We start from the raw sequence: 22446 nt of genomic DNA on the forward strand, positions 1-22446 counted from the left end.
CATTAAGCCTACCCCTTTCTTGTGCTTGACGCTGAAGATGCTGCAGATCCAGCCCGAAAAGGACATCATCGTGGAGTTCATAAAAAACGAGGACTTCAAGTAAGTTGGTAGCTTGATTTTTTTTTTTTCTCTCTTTTGGTTGTTGTGCTGAATGAAACTGCCCAAAACTGCTAGGGAAACCTCACTGCCGGGCTTAGCTTTTAGTGGGCTTTGATAAAACTCTTCTTGCTAAAAGGCATGTCCTTCCTCTTGCTTTCAAGACTGCTCCTTGTCACTTGGGCTGTTGGAATGGCTTGCTGTTGTGGCATCTGCTCTCTGTGGTAATACACCTCCGCCTGAAGTATTTAGAATGAGGTGCATTAAGAGAGCCATATTAATCTACTTCAGTACTTCTTTTTGTCTTTTTGAGTGATAACGCACCCATACAGACATTACATATGTATACTTGAGTATATATATATTTTCATATGTATACTTGAGTACTTGAAGGAGGAAATCTAAATGGTCGTGTATTCTATTTATTTTAGCATACTCATTTTCCTCAGAAACTTAAGAGGAAAACCCCCTTTTTATCTGAACTGCTAACTCTGCAAAAAGCTCAGGTACATGAAACGGTTTACTTTTCAGATATGTCCGAATGCTTGGGGCGTTGTACATGAGATTGACAGGCACTGCCATTGACTGCTACAAGTATCTTGAACCACTGTACAATGACTATCGAAAAATAAAAAGTCAGAACAGAAATGGGGGTAAGCACTTCCTTAGTTGTGGTTTCTTAGTACCTCATAGATGACCTTTTGTTAAAAAAAGTATTACACTAGATAAAAGTAAATATTAAGTAATACAAGCTTAAAAAATTGTGGCATAACTATCTTTTTGAAATCTTTCTTTTGATTATTCATCCTTTGGATAGTCTGTTGCTAGTCTTGCCAACTTGTACAAATGAGAACTGCCTTGTTTATTTTGCTTTGCCCAAGTGCTCGTGTTTTGTGTTGGGCGCTGAAACGCCCATAAATACCAAAGAAACACCATTTGAGTGCTGGTTTAAGCACTGTGAATCTGCTAATCATAGCTTTGCAGTAATTTCCTTTTTGCAAGTTAGGCCTAATGATTTTCCTCATCTTTGAGAATGATTTTAGAACTGTTGTTTGCATAGCCCACTTGACATAAATTGTCTGAAATGTTTCATCTTTACTGTAGCCAATACTGTTAATCTTCTTTGTCTTTTAAATGCTACTTCCGCCTCCTCCCCTTTCCCCCCCAGAATTTGAACTGATGCATGTGGATGAATTTATTGATGAACTACTCCACGAGGAACGTGTATGCGATATCATTCTGCCTCGATTACAGGTATGGAAAAATAGATGGTTATGGAATTCTTGACTGCATCAGATTCAATAGTTGTATCAGCTACTGGCCTGTTGCATAAAGCTATGGTGCAGGCCCTTCTGGCACACTCAGTGCCTCCTGAGATATTTGGTTTTACTTGGGTTACGCAAGACAAAGTTGTAATTTCTCCTAGAAACGGTATGTTCTGGAAGAAGCCGAGCAACTCGAGCCTCGTGTTAGTGCTTTGGAAGAAGACATGGATGATGTAGAATCTAGTGAGGAGGAGGAAGAAGAAGATGAAAAGGTGGGTGAACTCCTTTGGAAAGGGAAAGCTGGTGCTGAACTGCCACAGAACACTTTATGGCTTATGAGAAATATTTGAGGGGGGGCACCAGGGGGTTGCTTGCTGCTTGTTAGACCCTGAAGCAGTTCTCAAGTGCTCTGCCTTTGACAAGATTTTCTGTCTCCTGAAATTCACAAATCTGGATCTGTTATGTGTTAAATCTATTTATTTCAGATAAATTGTTATACATACATATATAATGGAGAGAACTAAAGGTGACGATGAAGGTTATGGTGACCATCATAGTCAATTCTGCTGTACATCTAAAGAATCAACAGTATGAGAGATGGCCATTTTAATTTCTAGTTGGCAAACTTGGGCAGTATCACTCACTTCTCACTATGAAATACTTAAGGATGGGGAAGCTTGATTGCATGGCACTTGTCATTTATATTAATTGTTCAGAAATCGTTACTGACTGATAGATAAAAACCTTAATGAAAGAAAGCTTACAGAACCTCCCCCCGCCCCCTTCCTGCCGTTGTTTCCAGCTGGAACGAGCGCCCTCTCCTGACCACCGCAGAAGAGGCTACAGAGACCTTGATAAACCTCGCAGATCTCCAGCTGTGCGATACAGGCGGAGCCGAAGCAGGTCTCCAAGAAGGTGATATGGCTTCTCTTGAGCAATATTTTTACCTGTTGTACTGAAGATGGCTGGAGCAAAGCATAGAAGCGAAGACGACAGCTCAGCCAGAATCTCGTAGACCTCCCAATTTCTTTAGCCTCTTTCTAAATTGAGGTGTTGCAATGCATAGCCACGGTCAACCTGTCTGCCTGTTTCTCTAGTCCTTCAGTAACTCTTGAACTTGCTGGCCAGCTTCAGCTAAATTTGGCAACACAGTCAAGATATTAAGGAGAACCAAGCACTTTTTTTTTCATGTAAGGCAAAGGCTGCAAAGAAAATCCTGTTAATTCTTTTTGATTGCCAGGAAAAACTCATCACTAAGCTCATTTGCTCTCTGTATGGGCCAATCCAGAAGCAGGTACTGCCTCTTGTGCAGCAGGCCAAACACACACTAGCTGGGGACACAGGGAGTGCAAGGGAAGCCCTGGTGCTGCTGCTGGAGAATATGGGAAATTAAACAGCTGGTTCTGCTAATGATTTTTAGCAACTTTTTCTTTTCTCCTCTTATTACAGGCGGAGCCGCTCTCCGAAGAGAAGAAGGTAGTCTTTTGTTCTATTATTTAACTTTAGCATGTGTGCATTTTTAGTATGGCCATATTAAAAGCTTCCTTTCTCTCAGTCCATCACCACGCCGGGAGAGGCATCGCAGCAAAAGCCCAAGACGACACCGGAGCAGATCCAGGGAGAGGCGCCACAGATCAAGATCTAAATCTCCAGGTATTTTTGTCATTTACAGATTAACTCTGGCAAGTCTTTATCAGCAGAACATCCATGGCTAGAAAAATCTGTGCCACGGTATCAAGCAGGTAGCATAGGTGCTTATTCTGGCTCATAAAACTGCTAGTTACATGAAAGCACAGCTGGAGAACTCATTTCATACATGCAAAATTGCCTTGAGTATGTCTTTCAGCTATTTGCCAGGAGGTTAACTTGAGTGCCTAATTAAGGCTAGGGTTGTTCTGGCATTATCTAGGACACTTGGTCACTAGAAGCAGATTACATTAGCAAAACAAAAAAATAATTCCAGGGTCTATGGAAGTAACTGTTACCTTTTTATCCCATAGGGCATCATCGTAGTCATAGACACAGAAGTCATTCCAAATCACCTGAAAGGTAAAGGCTTGGTCTATTTCTTAAGGGTGTCTGTACTGTTGTAGGAGCTCTTACTTGTCATTTAATCTTGGGGACTGAGGTGGTTCTTATGATGTTGGAGATCAAATTTCATACAGTACCTCCCTCCCTCAGTGTTGTAGTCAAGTTCCACTATCCATATTTGATCATAGAAAATGCCGCTTACTGCTAGGAATCACCTTTAAATTGTCTAGTAATTGTCTTTAAGTAGTCTTTAAAACAATTACTAGTACTGTGTCATGCACAGAAAATGCCGCTTACTGCTAGGAATCACTTTTAAATTGTCTAGTAATTGTCTTTAAAACAATTACTAGTACTGTGTCATGCAGCTTTTTTTTTTTTTTTCAGATCTAAGAAAAGTCACAAGAAGAGTCGGCGAGGGAATGAATAACAAACTGAATCCAGCACACAGATTAAGGACCTTGAACTGCAGTCTAATACTGTCCTATTTGCTTTATGGGACAGCTGGATATGTACTGGCTGCTTTAGCAGTCCATTTCTTTAATCCTTCTCCTCTTGTATAAGTCTTGTTTGGTTTTTTTTTAATTAAAAGAAAGCTAAGGATACTTTTTATGTAGTTTGTTACTCATACTTGTGATTTGATAGAATTTCAGGATTATTTTTATTTTTTTTTTCTCAAGGCCTGTAAAAAACACTGAAGAGCAATAAAAAAAACGGGGGGGTTGTCTTTAAAGGCTCCTTGCTGTTTCTTTCATACTGCCTTGTTTACAGGTCCCCTAGGCGAAGCTGGCTTCCTTCTCAAATTGGGGCATTGTTTTGACAAACAGCCACTGCATTTGGTTGCTAAAGTGAGAGTATGTTGGAGTTACAAACACTGAAGAGCTACCAGCCTGAACTATCTCAAACCTCCAGTACAGAAAAGGAAGTAAGACTGTCATAATCCACTGTGTTTATTAAAAGCAAGGCTAACTTAAACACAGCTGTTACTGGTTCCTTTGTAAGAATCATCCTTAAGTCTAATGATACACTTCTTCTGATGCTACTATCAGTTTAGGTTTGAGTAGTACAAAGCACCACTTCATTCTTTTCAGGCAAAAAGTTATTCAATATACATAAAGACAGTAAATCACTATTTTGAGCATAGTTTGTGGCCTACCTGTGCCTGGGGACAGAATATGACACAGTTATGCTCAGCTCTACCTTCCCTAAATGGAGTTAGCATTCAGCAAGTCCCTGTTTTTCAAATTAAGAATAATTAAGCTCTTTTTACCGTTCTCATCTTAGTACATTTAATTATGTATCACAGGAAATGAGCTGTGTTAAACCCCTTGCATACCATCACTTTATTTATAGTCTTGCTTCAGGAGCAGGGACTGACAGGTTTATTTCCTGAAGATTGCATTTATGGCTTAAGTATTTTCACATACTGCCCAATGACTGTTGACAGCACAAAGAGTAGTACGCCAAATGAATTTATGGTAAGTCCTCTTTAAGATTACTTCACAGTACAGCCTCATTTGTCTAGAGTATTTTTGGATTATTTTTCAAAATTTATGAACAGAGAAGTAGGTGTACTCTTCCCTCAAATCAAGTATTTTACAAGAAAGACACACTGGCTGTGAACAGCACATGCAATGATGCTAGCATGAGGAAAAACAGGTATAGTGATTGTATGACTCGTTAAAGCTGTTCATCTTTCATCTCTTTGAGATACCTAAATTAAAGCCATTTTTATTATTCTGGTTTCTTAATTACAGTTAAATGCAAGCATGCATACAAATAGGGAAGAGGAAAAAGTCTTGTGTCCTTTTTTTGCAGTTTTATTTTTCTTTTAAAAAGGTTTTTGGCACTACATCGTTCTGTAAAGAATAGAAGTGACAAATTTTTAAACACATGAAATCCCCTTCTAATTTTATTTTTTTTAGAACAATATATATAAAGTCTGAAGCAACCAAAGTATGAATACAGCTAATAGAAAATAAAGAACTTAATTTTAAAAATTCTCTCTCTTTACAGTTTATCAAGATAAAACAAAACACAATTCCCCTTAAAAATAGGGTAATAAAATAGATGAAATTTGTATCACTCAGTTTTGTGATACTAGTAAAAACTATAGTTCATATCTATGTACAAATGATACAGTTTAAAAACAGTCTTAAATAATCTTGTATCTAAACATGTTGCATTAAGATTTTTAAATCAGAACCTGAATTTTTTTTCCTCCCCTCCCCCCACCCACCCACAATCCCATTAAATTTCACTTTTTCTGTTGAATGTAATTCAGATTCAAGTGTGGGTGTCCTTGAGACAGAAGCGAGAACCGCTGGTTACTCTGCATCAGTGGACCAGCTAAAAGAAAATGGATCACAATTACTTCAGCAAATTAAATATATTTAACAGTGCTTGGCTATATTCAATGTATTAATCTTACTTAGAAATAAAGCCATCTACTAGACTGACACAAATGCTATCTGTATGACTAACCCATCTAATGGGACAATACAGTACTACTTTAATCCTATCTCCAAAATTCCCTCAGAATCGTGAACACATTATTTTGTTGCATTGCTTTATTTATTTATAACAAAAATAATTTCAGGATTTTTAAATGTGGGTCTCACCTGAAAACCCTACTACAGCCAATAGATTTTGAAAAAGGATTTGGTGCCAGTATCTCTCATTTTACACTGTGTGACCCAGCAACACGGTAATTGCAAAGCCTCCAAGTAAAACTTGGGCATAGTTTCTCTCTTAGTGGAGCCAAAGGTCTTTTTCCTACAGCCTTTCCCAATCCTGCCAGATGCTGAACACCGTTACCATTCACTAGCATCAGAAAGAGTTGAGATAAAGTCAGTCCTACAAAGGACCCTGAATAACTGAACCTGATCTAACTTTGAAGTTAGTGGTTGGACTAGATAACCTCCAGAGGCCCCTTCCAACCTGAATTATTCCATGGTCTTGCAAATTTTTACCTATGTAAGTCATTCCACAGGGCAAGGTACAAAAGCCAAATAAAATGAATTAGGACAAAATTTTCTGCATATTCTTAACATGCTCATGGGCAAATCATCTTAACCTCTGTTGAAGCAGAGGTAGCTCTACCGTGAAACAGCAGCAGTGAAGGAGAAAGAGGCTAGAAGTGCAACAGACTGCAAATTGGCTCAGGTTTCAGAATTTGATGTAACCCCTTCCCCCCCGCAAAGACTTTCATCCATCCATACAGGAAGGCGAAGCGTTGATTTGACTCTTGGATTCATTATGGTTCCAGGGAGCCTAGCAAGTGAAACATGATTCCTTGGCTTTTAAAGCCTTTGAGACAGTAAAGAGACATGTTGCATGAGCTGTTGATTCATATACTAGTTCTAGTACCTTGAGGGTAGAAAGGTTTGTTCGGTGGATAGCTGGCATTTCCCTGCTGCATGTAGTTCTGAGGCATATTGTAAGGCCACGCTCCTCGGAGGAGAGGAAAATGGGTAGGGGTCCCATGGTCCCAAGGGACAGAAGGAGGGTTCATTTTACCAAACTGTCCTTGGAGACCCTGATCTATTTTTCAATTGAGAGGGAAAAGCACATTTCAAGTTGAAATAATTAAACAGTAAGTCACAAATACAATTTACATCTTAAATAACAGTTTGCAGGGGACTTAATGCAATTAGGCTGATGTGCTATTCTTTTATTTTTTTTTTTTTAAATATACATCAACAAAAATTACCACCTAAATTACTTCATTATTCACTACAATAGAATTCATTGGGGAGGACAACAAGAGGATGTATCAGTATTAAAATCAAGACCTACAATTTCACTATTCCTATGTCATTCTCATGATGAAAAATACAAAGTCTGAACAATGTTACTAATATCTGATCCCACAGAGATATTCACTATCACTGACACAGCTGTGACATGAAAGCTATTATCCTACTGCAAGAAATAATTCTCAGATGTACACTGGAATTCCACTAAGACTTGTATGCTTAAGAAACTTCATATCTAGATCATTGGACCAACTTAAAATTGGTTTTTAGAGAGAAAAATAAAAACTTTTGAAATAAGTACACAAATTGCAAGCTATTCCATTTACAAACCCAGTCCCAGTATTACTGCAGCATTAACGATGAGAAATCAAGCATCCAAGGAGGCAGGACACATAAGAGTTGATGCCAAATGCCATATTACTAATCCTGCTGTCTTTGTTCATAGCTCCTAATTTTGTAAGACACAGCAATGCCTGCCAATTCAAAAACTTGATCAATGTATATTTAAAAATAAATAAATTTAAGTAACTATCCTTCTCAGTTTATCAGTTCCCCTTCAGCCTCATCATAAAAAAAAAACCCTCACAGGCAGACTTTCATTAAATAAAAGTAAGCTACACATTTAAAAAGAACAGTAACTTTTATACAATAAACAGAAAGCATGGCTCTGGAGTATGCACGAAAAAAAGTTGTCTGTCTGAAACTTCTAATGATCCTACTTCTGATCAATTGTCTAATGAAAAGAAAGTAAAGTCACTCCTTCAAAATCATGGTTACATGAGCCAAGACAAAGTTTCCATGAACTTACTGTTTGCAAATTGTCCCGAGCAAGTAAGAAGGCAGGCTTCACACACAGAGCGGACAGCTCATCTCTACTGTGCGCCTACCCCATGACCCCACCTTAATGGCATTTAAGCCAAAAAGGAAACAAAACTGAATAAATGATACAGAGAGGAAAAATACTAGGACTGGAAACTAAGAAAAGGAGTGCGATGAGATTGGAAACAGATGGAAGCTGAGGGGGAAAAAAAAAAATACAGTGACTGACAGCACAAGAAAACTGGGAAACCTGTGCAGGCACAGTAAGAGTGGAAGCAAATGGAGAGAGAGCAAAAGGAAAGAGATTGAAGATGGACTGACTACACGATAAGAAACAGGACTCGTTAAGGGAGAATGGAGCAGAAACTAGGATTTGGGGAGCTTGTCTGAAGAAAGGCAGCTATCTGGGTAAGATGACTTGGATTGGAAGGAGCTGCTTGAGAAAATGTCAGAGCTGGGGTGGACGTGGAGGAGGGGACAGACAAGCCTGGACAGAGAATTAAGGTCAGAAATGGAAAGGCAGGGACAAAGCACACTGAAGGCACACAAAACACTGGTAGCAGTTTCTGTATCCTCTAAAATACATGCCCCACAAAGCTCTGAATAGAAAATCACATCTCCAGCATCTCAACAAATACCTGAAACTCACTGGTGAATTACACCTCATGCAATGCTGTTGACTCAGCTGAAAATCTACCGTTGCTGTCAGTTACCTTACTAGTGCAGAGAAAGGCTGTGCAGGAGATTCAACATTTCCATCTCGTGATAAACAACTGCATCAGTATATTGTACGATGGAGACAATTTTTTAAAGATAGGAGGAGTTACACACTCAAAATAAATCAAGAGACCACTATCATGATCAAAAGATCAGAGTTAAAATTTAGGGGCTGCCATGGTTTATGTTGCACAGAGAATTGTATGGGCTTTAAATACTATATACTGTTTTTCTCAGCCCCAAACATACAAATGTACTTTGCTTTGGTATGAGGCAAAAGGCTGTTGCCCACTTGTCACAGGGAAAATCTGTATGAAGTGATTTCAGGAAATGACATTGAGATTATGGAAGTTAAATGTGGCAGAATAAATTATAGGAAAAACTAATGCATAAGATCGTGTTATATTGCACCAAATGCAAGGAGGCAATATTCAACTTGCACAGCCGTAATTCTGCCAGTCTCTAAGTTTGTAGTTGCAGTCTCAGCATTCATCTAATAAACGACACTACAACATAAATGGAAACTGTATTTGTAAGCATATTGACAGAAACATGCTTTAGACTCAAACAATTATTAGAACATTTCTCAGTTGAATGCATGATTTCTCATGTGTTGCACACCTGTTAATAGCAGATAGGACCAATGCCTAAAAGTTGCAATGACCCAGCTTGCCTTATTTTTTTTCCTATGAAAACGTTAAGACAGTGAAGGCAATGACTTAGTTTCTTAAGCACTGCATTTTTAATATAAAACAAGTTGAAAGAGTTAGCTGTTTCTGTAACACTTAACACTTGTACACAAAGTGCGAGAGGTTTGATACAACAGAGAAGAGTTACCTGAATTCCCCACAGTGCCATTGTTCACCAGTGAGTTTGGAGTCACAGGATTGTGCCAGTGTCCCTCATGAGAAGTGCTGGGGATTCCCATGGGCCTGGCAGCAGGCTGTGCAAAGATGATACTGGGATCATTCAAGCTTACACTGCTCTGGTTATTTGTGGTGCTGCTGCTGCCAGATCTCATAGAAAATGGAACATTTGTAGAATGAGGAGGGTTACCCGGTGCAGAGTGAATAACGGGCCCATGAATAGGCCAAGAAGTGTTGGGAAGCTGAATTTGGTGGTGATGGTGCATCTGAAGTAGTCCCAGGTTATGCAAGGTGGAATACTGACCTGGGGGAGATTGGGGAAAGTTAAACAAAGGCAGCTGGACCTGATGGGGTGGCTGCGCACCCTGCTGTGGTTGCGGAACATGCTTAGACTGGGATATTGGTTGTGGCTGAGTCTGGTTAATGGAGGCTGGCTGAGAGGAATTCTGTGTAAATTGTTGAGGTTGTGGAGAGTAAGATGACTGATGCGAATCAGACTGGAGGGGAAGAAAAAAAGAGTATGTAGTTCTGATTAGTTCAGTAGCTATTTAATAGAGGTTTTCTTTAATAAGCACCCACTGTATTAGACTATTCATAAAAAAAGGCAAAGCACTTCCCAGCAACACCCCAAATACTGCACCCAAGTTCCTGCTGGTTTAAGTAAGTACACTTCAACTGACACTGATTTTCACCATCAGATAATTTGATCTGTTAATGTGACACATACCAGCATCAGAAACATCATTCTGAGCAAACATTAGCCCCAAGCTCTTCATTAGACTTGTCATACATCTGTTTCTGATTTTTAGTCAGTCTCTTCCCCACCCTACTTATTTACAGCCCACAATCTCATTAACTAATTAACTTACTCCTAAATAGTGGTTCTTATTACTACAGACACTTCTTAAAGTAATTCCAAAGCAAGCTCCTAATATTTCTTTAGTTTTTATTTAATCTGTTAAACAAGAAATTGAAACTCCAAAAACCCAGTTTCAACCTCCATATCCTGATGTTAGGCCATGGTTAGAGGCACAGAAATAGCAATTATTACCACCTTTGCAGAGCTCTTACACAGCTTTTCCCTTTTGCCAGCAACAGACACAGGCATGAGCCTATTTCATCTGTTTGGTATTGCAACTAAGCAGAGAAGCACTTCGAGAACCAGGGTGACTGGGAGAAGAGTTCCCCAGTTTATCTGCCAAAATTAATACCAATGTCTGGATTAACCTAATCTGGCTTTAAGCACTGAGACAAGATGGTGATGGCATAAGACAGGTGCCTTCAAAGAGAAATTCAAATGACAGACAGCTACCTAAATCAGAGATGATTACCTGAATCTCAGATCCAAGTGTCCCCCTAGAGTTGCTTGTCTCCCTCCACAGACTATAGCAGACAGCTAAGCTCCAAGTAACTCAGCTGCTGTCAAACATCTGAAGTTGAAGGTCTCTGCAGCCTGTCACGATCCATGACTGCTTGCCTGTCCATTTAAATTGGCAGTCACTTTTCTTCAATAACCAGAGGTCTGCAGGACTTCCCCAAGCCAGCCTTTCAGAGCATTCCTTATAGCAGCATGCTGTGTGTCTTTGCCTGGGCAAAAGCTGAAGCCCAAAAGCTGGGATAGCTCCCTGCTGCTATTCCAACTTTTCCTGGTTTGATAGAAAGGCATAAAAGGTAAAAGCTGGGATTTGAAAGACAATGACTAGTTTAACAGTTTAAATGTTATAAAAATAGAGCACACGCACTGACTAGAGCCTTCCTGCAAACATTAAGCCACCACAAGCATGCACCAGACATGCCAGCAGCAGGAGAGCAGAAGCCTCCAGCCTCTTGGATCTACTTCCACACTCCTGCTTTCCCTCTTCTCTCCCTCTTGCTCCACTAACATTCCACCTTCCCATTCTCCTCAAACAAACCCTGAACAGCACATATTCATCAAGAAATCCTGGCCAAATGTCAACCATGCAACACACACACAGAGTCCATGAGATCCAGATAACACAAGAATGTGCACATGCAGTAGGTCCAGTGTGCATGATGTTCCTGACTGTGTGCACCCACATGATCAGCTTAAATTTCCCAAACAAAAATACAAGGCTCCTAAAAAGATACTCCTGTGTCATGTGATAGCATGGTGGCAGTCCAGTCCTTCACTTAGATTAGGGCTGTATCAGTCCCTCCTTAAAGGCACATTATTACAGTAAAAATTATGTCATAAAGTCTCTGTTACTGGAGCAAATATTCCAATAAATGTTTGCTGATCAGTTAAGAAATACTCTATAACTAAAGCAGTAAACTGAACAAAGAGCATTAGCGATCAGCAGCCCTGATTACTGTTTGCTTACTTGCCAGCTTCATTAGCAGGCACGTTTCTCAGACTAATAGCTTAAAATTAATTAATTTCTTCTGTGTTCTGTACTCCAAAAACATTAAATGCCAGCAGCTGTATTTGCTCAAATACCCTCTGCTATCCATCTCTGCTTAGAAGCAGGTTAAACTATTTTATCTATTTCTAGAGAGACTTGAACAAATTCTAAGAGAGAACTACCAAAAATTTCCCCCTTGTTCTGTTTGTGCTTCTAGTGTGCTCTGGCAGACTTTTGCCCTGTGTATCACATCTGAATTGAAGTATGATTCATCTGTGTTCCCCGCCTGTTCATGACAATCCCTTAAGACAGTTCTCTTAAACCACAGAGAATCATTATAGTCACAAACCTAAGTCTCCAGCATATTAACGATGAGCTACGCTTTACTTCCCTTAGTAACTTCAGAACATTGCCAGAGTAAGCACAAGACTTCAAAAGGCATCCTAGATTAAATCTCAAAGATAGTGAAGCTGGCCTTTCAGAATAGCAAGCTTTCTCATATGAAATCTGACTATGTAGTTTCCATACTGAAAGGCCATAAATGCTATCCAAGAGACACCATGTTATACATCAAAGTTCCATTAACTGGCAGAGTGCAATTATAGTCCAGAATCTGTTGACAAAACACTGTGCAAACCTGTTCCTAGCATGGCCCAGGATCGCTGGTTTGCTACAGCTTGCTTACTTCAATACTATAGCTAATTGGAACTTACACATTCTGATGACTGTCTAGTGCGCAAGGGTCGTTCCACTTGCTGCTGACTCACAGCCACTAGCTGTGAATTTACCATGCTTCGGACCAACTGGGTGCCTAATCAAGGAACAAAAATGTTAATAAAAACCACAAGGTTACGAACGACAGAACACAGAACTGGGAGTCAGCAATACCTCAACTTTCATGTGATACAGAGTAGGTAAATAATTTTAACCTCTCCTTTACTTTAAGTGGAAAGCTTTCCCTCTACTGTCAACAGCCAACATTAATAGGTATATAGCAGCTAAACCCAAAATCTAATTCTGAGCAATACAAATTCTAGCACAAACAAGGCTCACTTTGCCATCAGGCAGGAGTGCTACTTTATACAGGTTTCCACACTGTTGCTGTTAAGCAGTGGGATTTTAAATAGCAATAGCAGAAACTTTTGGGCAAAGAAAGGGGGGGGGGGGAAGAGAGAGAGAGAGAAAGGGCTATCAGAATACAGAAAAAAAGCAAGGTTCTCTCTGAAGTTCATTTATGATTGCTTTCTCCACTTTTTCAAGTACCACAGGCACCTAAGGGTCTAATTTGAATGGGTTTGCAATTAGACTTGTATCTATTACTAATAGTAATTTGAAAGCTGGATCTACGTTCCTAATGCATCTGTATGCTTTTGGAAGTATTACTTTAAGACCACTGATTTTTGGTGAAAATACATTTACTTACCTCTCACAGATAATGAAGGGTTAGCTAACATTTGAGTAACATTTGGAAGAGGAAATGCATTCAATTATTACTATTATTACTACTCCTAAATGCACCTATTGTTAGTGGAAGACAAATAATTCAATACCCTGAAGTACACTACACTTAGTGCCGAGTACCTTTTTACCAGCCATACAGAGACCGTACTTCAGGAGGCATTATTCCCCTTGAAGAAAAGCAACACTTAGACTAAAAGCTGTATTTGCAATGACTGAAATCATTAGTTGAAGAAATTTTTTAAGATCATTACCAGGTCTGTATAGAAACCTAGAGAGAAGGGATCTCAGAAGTTTCAAATTATACTAACATCACAAACTAACTTACCTGGCACACTATTATTTCTCTGACGGGTTTGTTTGAATTCAGGACAATCTCTTCTAACATGACCCACATCTCCACAGATGAAACACCTTTTCTCTCTTGTTTCTCTATCATCATCTTTCACTTCTTTTTCATCATCTTTCTCATTCTCCTTTTTCTTCAACCTGAATAATAACTTTTATTAGCAGTATCACAAAACCACACCAAAAAAAAAAAAATCTCTGTAGAGTTGTTATATTGGTATGTTCAAAGGAAATGATTACATAACCAACAGCTATACCAGAATACAAATATCTTTGAAGCCCCAGAAAAACACTTTCAGAATCTGTGCTGGTTAACAACCTGTTTGTATAAACTTAATGAACTTAGAAGCTCCCCAGAATTGTCCAGAAGCTATCTGACTTGTATTAGCACAGAACTATACCTGCAGTTAAGTAGGCTTAGCCTGCCAGTTAGTTTGCAATAATCCCACTGACACAGAATATACACAAAACAAGTTAGCTGTATCTTGTAGATACCTCCCCTTGGCTGGAGATGGTGTATTTCTCTACAAGAATATATTAGCGTCCTGAGCCTAGACAGGATGTGAAAGAAAGTTCTGAGGCTTGCTCAAACACTCAGTACTAATACAATAATCAGGAGAAGAACTAGTTATCAGGAACCAAGACAAGAAATAAAGGTCTTTTTCCACACAGTATCTGTAGGGTTGTTAAATATTAGAACTATTCTGTGAGCTGTATATACAATTTGAGAGACATTCTGTGTGGCTGTGCTGTAGTAGCAGTTTGTGTGAAGAGCAGATCACAACTTCTTTTCCTGAGGCAGACGTTGTGCTTGTGAGAAGTATGTTAAGGGAGTGGCTGAAGGAAATAGTCAACCTGTCACCTTACAGTTCCAGTCCAGTTTCATGTATCTTCAACTCTGCTGACTGAATGAAAGGCTGTAAAGACTTCGTAGCAGGAAGAGATCAAGACTCTTTTGAAGAATTATGGAGCACATAACTGAACATAAGGAGTTGGAAGGAGGAGGGAAAAACCCCAGACTTGAATTTGCATTCTAAGGGCTTCAACGGGTTTTAAGAGGAGTCAGACAACCTACACTGAATGGGTCATTAAAAATCCAAAGACATAAAAATGTGAGAAGTCCACATTCTCTATCAATTCCTGCTAAACTCTCTTTGGAGACATTGACCTGCATGTACTAGGGACTCCTTTTGCTGGATCCTAAACTCCTAAATGCAATTAATGTACAAGTGCAAGATCACCAAGTGACTGGCACTAGTATGATGTTACAGAAATGCACCTTAACTATGTACATTTTAACTACTCCTAGATTTTAATAAATTAACTTTGCCCTTCCTCGCAGAGGAACATTGTCAGATCTATAGAACAATTCAAATTCAACTCTGTCTTCCAAACATGATCACTACAGGAAATCCATTTTAATACATTACAAATTGTGCAGTCAGGTAATATGGTCTCCATGTGAAGAATGTTTACACTATAAAAAGATTTAGTGATTAAATTTTAAGGTAAGCTTACAGATAGATCATGAAGCAAAAGTATTAACATATTATAGACTGTTGATTTTACTCTGTGTGTGTTTGCATAAACACCCTAAGATTTAAAAAGATGACCAGAAATAGTCTTAAGAAAAGCAAAAATAGGATGGGAAGTTGAGGATCAGATATGAAGCTTTGATTTTCTCTGCAATTCAGCATATTCTTAATTTCCATTAAAATTTCAAATATGCAAATCTCTCCTGATTTAATCTCAAAAGATTTTACGTTAGCTTTGTGTATTACTTACCTCCTCCTCTTTGGACAGTCTTTCATGTAGTGACCAATTTTTCCACAGACACGGCAACATCTGTCATTGGGTGCCAATTCCCCATCTGTCAGCACTTTTGAGTCAAAGAAGTATTCCTGTCAAAACACATCAGACAGATACAATGCATAAAACCATTCACTTACAAGACTGAGAATTGAAAGCAAAATGGACAGCTTTCACCTCCTATTGTTCCCTAGATTTTACTACTTCTTAGATTATACCTAGTCCTTTTTTTCCTCTACGATAATGGCAGCTTTTTCAAGGATGTGGAGCAGTTTGGGCTAAAAAACGTTATTTAGTCTTAGGGCCAGAGACTGAATTTGCAGAACAACTTATCCAGGCTCCAGCCTATTGCCTACCTTCTGCTATCCCAAAGGCTCTTCAGAGGACAACCTTCTGCATATGATCTATTTTGGTATCTGAGTCACTGCTTGTATGCTTTCCAAAGCAGCCTATGCCCCTTCCCAAATGACATGATTATAACCCCCTAGACAGAACAAAGCTCAGGTGGGAAACAGAGGGAGCATCTGCACACTGACCCATATCGCTCCCCTCTCCAGAATTTGCCAAGGACAGCTGCAGTTCTGATGTGTGTCAGCACAAAGGCCACAGTTTACAGCCTCTGAGCAACATAAACATTGTGCAAATACTATCTTGCCTGAAAGACTGAAATAGAGGTACAAATACGTATGTCCTAACCCCAGCTCAGGAACAAAGTCCTACTGTAGTCAGGTAATTTACTGAACCTTTTTGCTACAGTTTCCTACCTGTACCACTAAGCTGCAATACAGGGCATTTGCTTAGGAAGAAGATCAAGAATTCCTTCTTTGTTGGGTAATTTTGAGAAATAAAATGCTGTGTAATACTAATGGCATTATTTCCTTCAAACAACAGACAGCTCAATTGCATGCTAAGGCTGCTTTCTGTCTTGCCTTTTATCCTTATACAAAATGCTCAGTGAAAATCTGAGGTGAAGCAGAACACAATCACATATACAGGCACACAGTACATGCTTTCCAGAAGCACTATAGCCTTGTGTTGAACTTGTATGCAGACATTTAAAAAAACAATAATTAGCAATAATGTTTGTTACATACACTCACATATTTTTGAGTTACAGATAACTACATCCACATTGTAATTCATTATTATTTGTATCACAGTAGTACTCAAAAGTCCCCGTAAAAAACAGGTCCTATTCGATTAGGCACAGCACAAAACAGAACACAGTCACTGCATCAAAGAACATTTAATACAAACTCAGAAAACACACAGACAAACTAAGCAAATGGAAAAAGAGAAGACAGGGAAAGCTGAGGGGGAAGAAAAGCTTTCAAAAGATTTTCAAAATCCCTTAGAAACACAAACCCTGTTGAAAGCCATTGGAAGAACGGTCTTCTAAACTGTCTTAGAAAACACCTTTCTAAGTAAATGTTAAAAATACTAATTCCAGCTGATTTATTTCTTCATATAAAAAAAAAAAAAAATAGTTCTCTGTTACGCATCGATGACTGGACCCTGTAGCACAGAGGAGTACTTTCTGTAATATGATGTTGCATGAACACATTCCTGACCCTGACTCACTATGCAAATTTTGAAGGTCAACTGATTATAAAAAAGTTGATCATCATCCTTTTCTTTCCTTAAGCAGCAATCATGACTTTCCCCACTAACTGCAAAAATAAGCAGGATGTAACATTTCGTCTGTTTTCTTTAGCTACATGAATAGCTAGTAAAGTTCCTAAAGCTGTTCCTGGGTTTTATAACCAATTTTGCAGTTTTCTGCAAAACTTAATGTCACACAATGAAAAGTCTTATAAAAAACAAAAACCAAAACAAGCTTACTTTCCCCAAATCTGCCAAAAATGCCCATCACCCATCCAACTACTCCTGTGAATTTTATATTGCAGGAGCCCAATACTAAGCTGTACATTTTATGCAGACGATGTATAATTACATATATTGTGCATACCAAATTGATAAATACATACAAGATGTTTGCTTTGGATGCATCAATTCAGTGGACGAAGAAAACTAAAAAACATACTAAAAACTATGAAAACTTACAGCTTCTCTTCCAACAGTTGGGTAGAATGGGGTACCAAATAATTTTCTCCCATTGATAAATGCCTTCATTATGAAATTGGTCACTATTGAAGAAAGACAAAGTTATTGGAAAACAAATGAAAAGGCACAACACTTTAGAAATTAGTGAACATTAATCATTAGAGGACATTAATAGCTTACTTTTCCTAGAGACTCCAGCACCGAGATTATGATTCAAGTCAAAAGGATCTGTGTAAAGAAGGGAGGAAAAACAGATCAGTTGAAAAAAAAATGCTGCAATAAAATTTTTCTTTAACACAGAGAATGCCATTTTAAATGCACTCATACAGTAGATGATAGCAAAGCAATGCTGAGTGTTTTAAAATATGTGGCTAACCATAATAAAGTAAGAGCAATCTACTGATGTATACTAGAAGGAGCCTAATGCAATTTTGTAAGCTGTAGGACTTGCAAACAATGCTTTTTTTAAACACTGATGGTAGTTTCCTCACATAAAGATCCTGTGCAACAAGGAGAACAGATCCTCAAGCAACAGCATTCATCACTCCCTCACATTAATGGAACAAAAATTCAGCAGATAAGTACCTTCGATGGCAATACATTTGGATGTCCACTGTTTCTCAAACGTAGTTAACAATTTCTTCTGACGGATGCTGATCACATATTCCTTGAAGTCAAATTCTTCAGTGTAGAATCGCAGCAACCCTAGCCAGAGTTCTCCAAGTGATTCAGTGTTCTTTCCAAGAGAAGGCAGACGCTTCTTCTGCATGCAATTGAGGACACAATTTATTCATCTAGTTACTGAAGTACTTCTCCTCCTGAACCTACCTCTGTAATTATGAGTTTGTCTATCATGAATGGTTGTACTTGGTTAAAGTAAGGTTAAATCACTACAGTGAACACTACCTCGATCCTGGACTGTTTATTAAGAGTAAAAACTATTTTTCCCGATTGATGTTATTTAGAAATGATTTAAAATAAATGAAGAAAAAACAGACACTCATTTCAGCAAAACAGGACTCATTTGGGAAGTTCTAATCATATGGATATAGAAATTTAACTGCTCTTTTATATACTGCAGTGTTAGAAATGTACTACTTTCCCATAAAAGCAAGCTTTAAGACTCTTCTGGAATTAGAATATTACCAATTCTTCCATGTCATCAAAGAAAAAGGCATTCCATCCATCCACCATCCTTTGTGGAATCTGTTTTCCATCAAATATCTGCCAAAATAGAGAGGGACACAGTTACCACTCTAATTCAAAGTCACCGTAAAAGACTTGCAGTTTTGCTGGTAGGAAATAATACAAAAATAGAAATCTTTTAATTTTAACAATTACTTCTTACATAGGCAGAATATCCCCTTGGTAAAAAGTTTGAAAGTCTTTTTGCATTATTGCTATACCTCTCTCAAATTATTTGGTTATTTTATTTTACCTTGTTCTTTGCAACTAAGAAAACATGACTGAATTACCTCATCAAGATTCCAACATCCTTCTTGCCCACAAAATCTCTAAGGAGACTTCATATGACTCCTATTACATTTGACTTTAACAAAGCCAAAGGGAAATTCCACTGTTATTTAAATGCACTCTCGGGGTAGCAATAAAATAACAACCCCCAACCACTACTAAAGTATCATCAAGAAAGTCTAAGTCTCAACTGCAGTGCTTTAGCCAATGTTCCTCTTGCATGCAGACAACAAAAAAGTCAGAAAGATATTAATTTTCAGAAGTGCTTGGGAGTTCCACAACATATCCAGGAAGAGGTAGATAGCTGACTAATTAATATTCTCCCCACCCATCAGAGGTACATAACATTATTTTCTTAATAAAGTTGCCTGGCACATATAAAATAGTGTATTTAAAGTTGTACCAAAGCATTAGTTACCTTTTTTCCCCCCTCATCAAATAATAAACTTTTTCTCTTACAGATAAGGTGTTGAGCAATAAATGATGCTTCTGACAATAACTGATGGAAGAGCTGGACTCACATCTCAAAGAGCATCTGGTGCAGTCTCATAATTACAATTCCCTTCTCTCCATACCACCTGCCAATTTTTTTTTCTACCCCGTTCAGCATATAAATATCATCATAAGACCAAAATCCCAAAGTAAAGGTAACAGCAGAACTTAGGTCCAACAGATTCCCAATTTTATTGTAACTTTCTTGGTAAGTTTTACCACTAAAACCAAGCGGGAATTAGGAACCTGCTAACGCAGAAGAGCCCCATATTTCATTCATCCCCTTGATCCTAAACGCCCAGACTTCTCATATTTGGCTTGAAGAAACAGTGCATCTGTTTTCATAGCCTCTTTTTCTGAAAACCTACCTCCTGAAGAACTGGAATAACTGGTGGATTTCTCTGCTGTAGAAAGTACAAAACCATAAGAATATAGGCATACGAAGACAGACTACCACGGGATGCATCACCAATATCACAGCGCTGAAAAAATAAATTTTTAACAAAATACTGAATTTATATTATTCAAGACAAACAACTATGTCAGAGAGCAAACAGAAACCCCACGAGTAACAGAAAATACATTCATCTCATAGCTAAAAATTTTTTTATGAATCCTGAAAAATATATGTCCTTAGAGTCAAGTACCATCTGGCAAATACACAGCATAATTTGTCTAACATAAAACCATAAAAATTTCTCATAGCCATATTTTAGTTTATAATGTGCCAAATTGAAAAAAAAAAAAAAAAACCAACACCAAATCAAACCCCCCAAAACAGAAATCCCAACAAACCTCCACATCTGATGTCCAGGTTTCAATACTGTAAAATTTAATTTTCCTAAACTCATGTTACTAGAGCTGTTTCTGTAATTCCTTATTGGTTTGGTTAACCCCCCTTTTTTTTAACAGCTACTTAAAAGGCAAGTATTTCCATGTTGTACTGGCAACTTAGGCAAAGCCTAGCATTTTGCTAGCATACATACACATACCTAACTAAACCATGAACCTTCACAACACAGCATAAAACAAACATCAGTGAATTACCTTACTATGCTTGAAAAACTTATTACAGTATAACCTTTCTACAGCACCTGCTTCTAAGCTACCCTTTGCTTCAAGCGTGTGTCATAACAAACAACACATTTTTAACCTCCTGGTTAGGTCTGGAAAAAACAGGGATTCACAAATTACTTTCAGATTAGCAAGAGCAGTAACAGCTGTTCCTTGTTTTTCTGCCAATGCAAACAGAGGGGGAAGCATTTTGCTTAAACACAGAGTATTTGTATAGCTATGAAGTCATCTCCATACATATACATTCAAGAGTGTATGTCCCACAACTTGGAAATTTGGTCTTTACAGTAAGATTTTTAGACTGTATATAATAGTATGTAATAATACAAAAAAATGTAAAGATTCATTATTATTAACACAATGCATTTTTAATCTGGACACAGAAGAGTCATGGCAATACTCTGCACTACTGTGACCACACCAAAAAAAACCCCATTACTAGTCTTTGTGACAGTATAATGAACATGTCTGTTCCATTCTGGAACAAAGTTCTTTTACTCATCTTGATGCTTTTTATTACACTAACATCTGGTAGCATGATGCGCTCTCTATAACCCGTTTTTTTGTTTGCCCCTGTTTCACTAAGCTTTCTTTGGATGTGTTTGGGGAGCATACTTAATAGTGCAGCTTGAATAAAAAGAAGCGTCATGTTTCAATTATCAAAGGCTGTATAGTGTAACACTTTTTAGAATATCGTAAGAAAAATAGATGCAGGAGATTTGGTATTTGATGTTTCCAAACGCTTAAAGTCAAGAATATGTCCTAGGCACATCAAGTAGAGACTTAGGCATTCATCAACCCATACCTACTCCTGAATTTTATAGTAAGTAAAGCAAGGCAAGTAGGCCAGAATAAAGCTGCAGTAATCTCTGGGCTGGTCCTAGGTATGGAAACTTGGGAAGCCCATGAAAGGCCACATGCCCCTATATCTTACAGTTACCATTTTCTCCAGGTTTGTTTGTTTTTTGCATTGTAGCTGGTTTGAAATTGAAAAAAAATTGAAGTTTTCCTTTCATCAGCTTCCTTTTAGGCAGAAATCTTTCAAGAGATAGCAGAAGATACCAGGACTAAAGAACTTGATTCTGACACACACAACCAGATGAAGCATAGCCAGCTTAAGAAAGTGCACTTCATATTAATAGCATTCTACTGTCTCCTTTCCAGTTGGTATTAGCAAAAGGTAAACTCAGTGGCTATATCAGAAAACATTGTATTATACAAATAAGTACCTTCTTTTTATATTACCTTTGCAAAAACTTTCATTGTATAGCCCAGATATTGCACTCTAGGATCAATAGCTGCATATGTAGCCAGCATTCTTGTGTTATGCTGTGCCTGAGGGAAAAAACAATCAAACAGGTGTTTCAATGTAATTTATGGTTAATTATAGATTATAGTATGGTCTGCAGTTCAAGCACAGAAGATGCATAATACAACTGGAAGGCAAAAAATCCACAATATTCCATAAAATTCATTCAACGTTTCCTGCACGAACATAAGTGAAAGGTGTAATCAGGAGAGTATTAATGCAGTAACAATAATAAAAACCTTGGAAAACACCAGCAAAGTCCATAAGATGACTCACATTGGAACAAATTCCACAAATTGCATCTTCTTCACAGGTGAATGTGAGCCCATTATATAAGAAATCGTGCGATTTCATTGTGCTAGATGTAAGCTGGGATGAGATGTACTATTCATGATGGCAGAAAGGCCATGGTGAATGTGGCACTAACAGCTTTTCAGGAGCATTCACAAAAATGCTTTGTGTGCCATGACGCTGCTCTGCCATCAGGTTATATAGCTACGTGGGTTT

General features: G+C 38.2%; 2 protein-coding genes across 3 annotated transcripts in view; one reads left to right on the forward strand and one right to left on the reverse strand.

Annotated features, from left to right (window-relative positions):
• Position 1: 1 nt before the first annotated feature.
• On the forward strand, positions 2 to 4585 carry PRPF38A (pre-mRNA processing factor 38A; the record flags this gene model as incomplete). Its single annotated transcript, XM_035900214.1, has 9 exons — positions 2 to 99; positions 628 to 749; positions 1265 to 1350; positions 1523 to 1633; positions 2164 to 2276; positions 2811 to 2837; positions 2917 to 3014; positions 3362 to 3410; positions 3777 to 4585. Coding segments are annotated over 9 exons (747 nt in total), but the record flags the coding sequence as incomplete, so codon positions are not given.
• Positions 4586 to 5540: 955 nt separating this feature from the next.
• The window catches only part of TUT4 (terminal uridylyl transferase 4), a 40093-nt gene continuing 23187 nt past the window's right edge, over positions 5541 to 22446 (reverse strand). Inside the window, exons 18-29 of one of the 2 annotated variants that reach the window (XM_035900184.1) lie at positions 21876 to 21965; positions 19925 to 20038; positions 18738 to 18815; positions 18177 to 18354; positions 17772 to 17819; positions 17592 to 17674; positions 15504 to 15619; positions 13699 to 13859; positions 12626 to 12723; positions 9521 to 10046; positions 6759 to 6932; positions 5541 to 5738 (exon numbers count right to left, since the gene is read on the reverse strand). In XM_035900184.1, the coding sequence (XP_035756077.1) occupies positions 5647 to 5738; positions 6759 to 6932; positions 9521 to 10046; positions 12626 to 12723; positions 13699 to 13859; positions 15504 to 15619; positions 17592 to 17674; positions 17772 to 17819; positions 18177 to 18354; positions 18738 to 18815; positions 19925 to 20038; positions 21876 to 21965 (1758 nt within the window). In that variant the 3' untranslated portion in view covers positions 5541 to 5646. The remainder of the gene's footprint in view (positions 5739 to 6758; positions 6933 to 9520; positions 10047 to 12625; positions 12724 to 13698; positions 13860 to 15503; positions 15620 to 17591; positions 17675 to 17771; positions 17820 to 18176; positions 18355 to 18737; positions 18816 to 19924; positions 20039 to 21875; positions 21966 to 22446) is intronic. The other variant, XM_035900185.1, reaches the window with a different exon arrangement.

The sequence above is a fragment of the Egretta garzetta genome, unplaced genomic scaffold (assembly GCF_000687185.1).
Source record: "Egretta garzetta isolate BGI_Z169 unplaced genomic scaffold, ASM68718v1 scaffold768, whole genome shotgun sequence".
Taxonomy (NCBI): domain Eukaryota; kingdom Metazoa; phylum Chordata; class Aves; order Pelecaniformes; family Ardeidae; genus Egretta; species Egretta garzetta.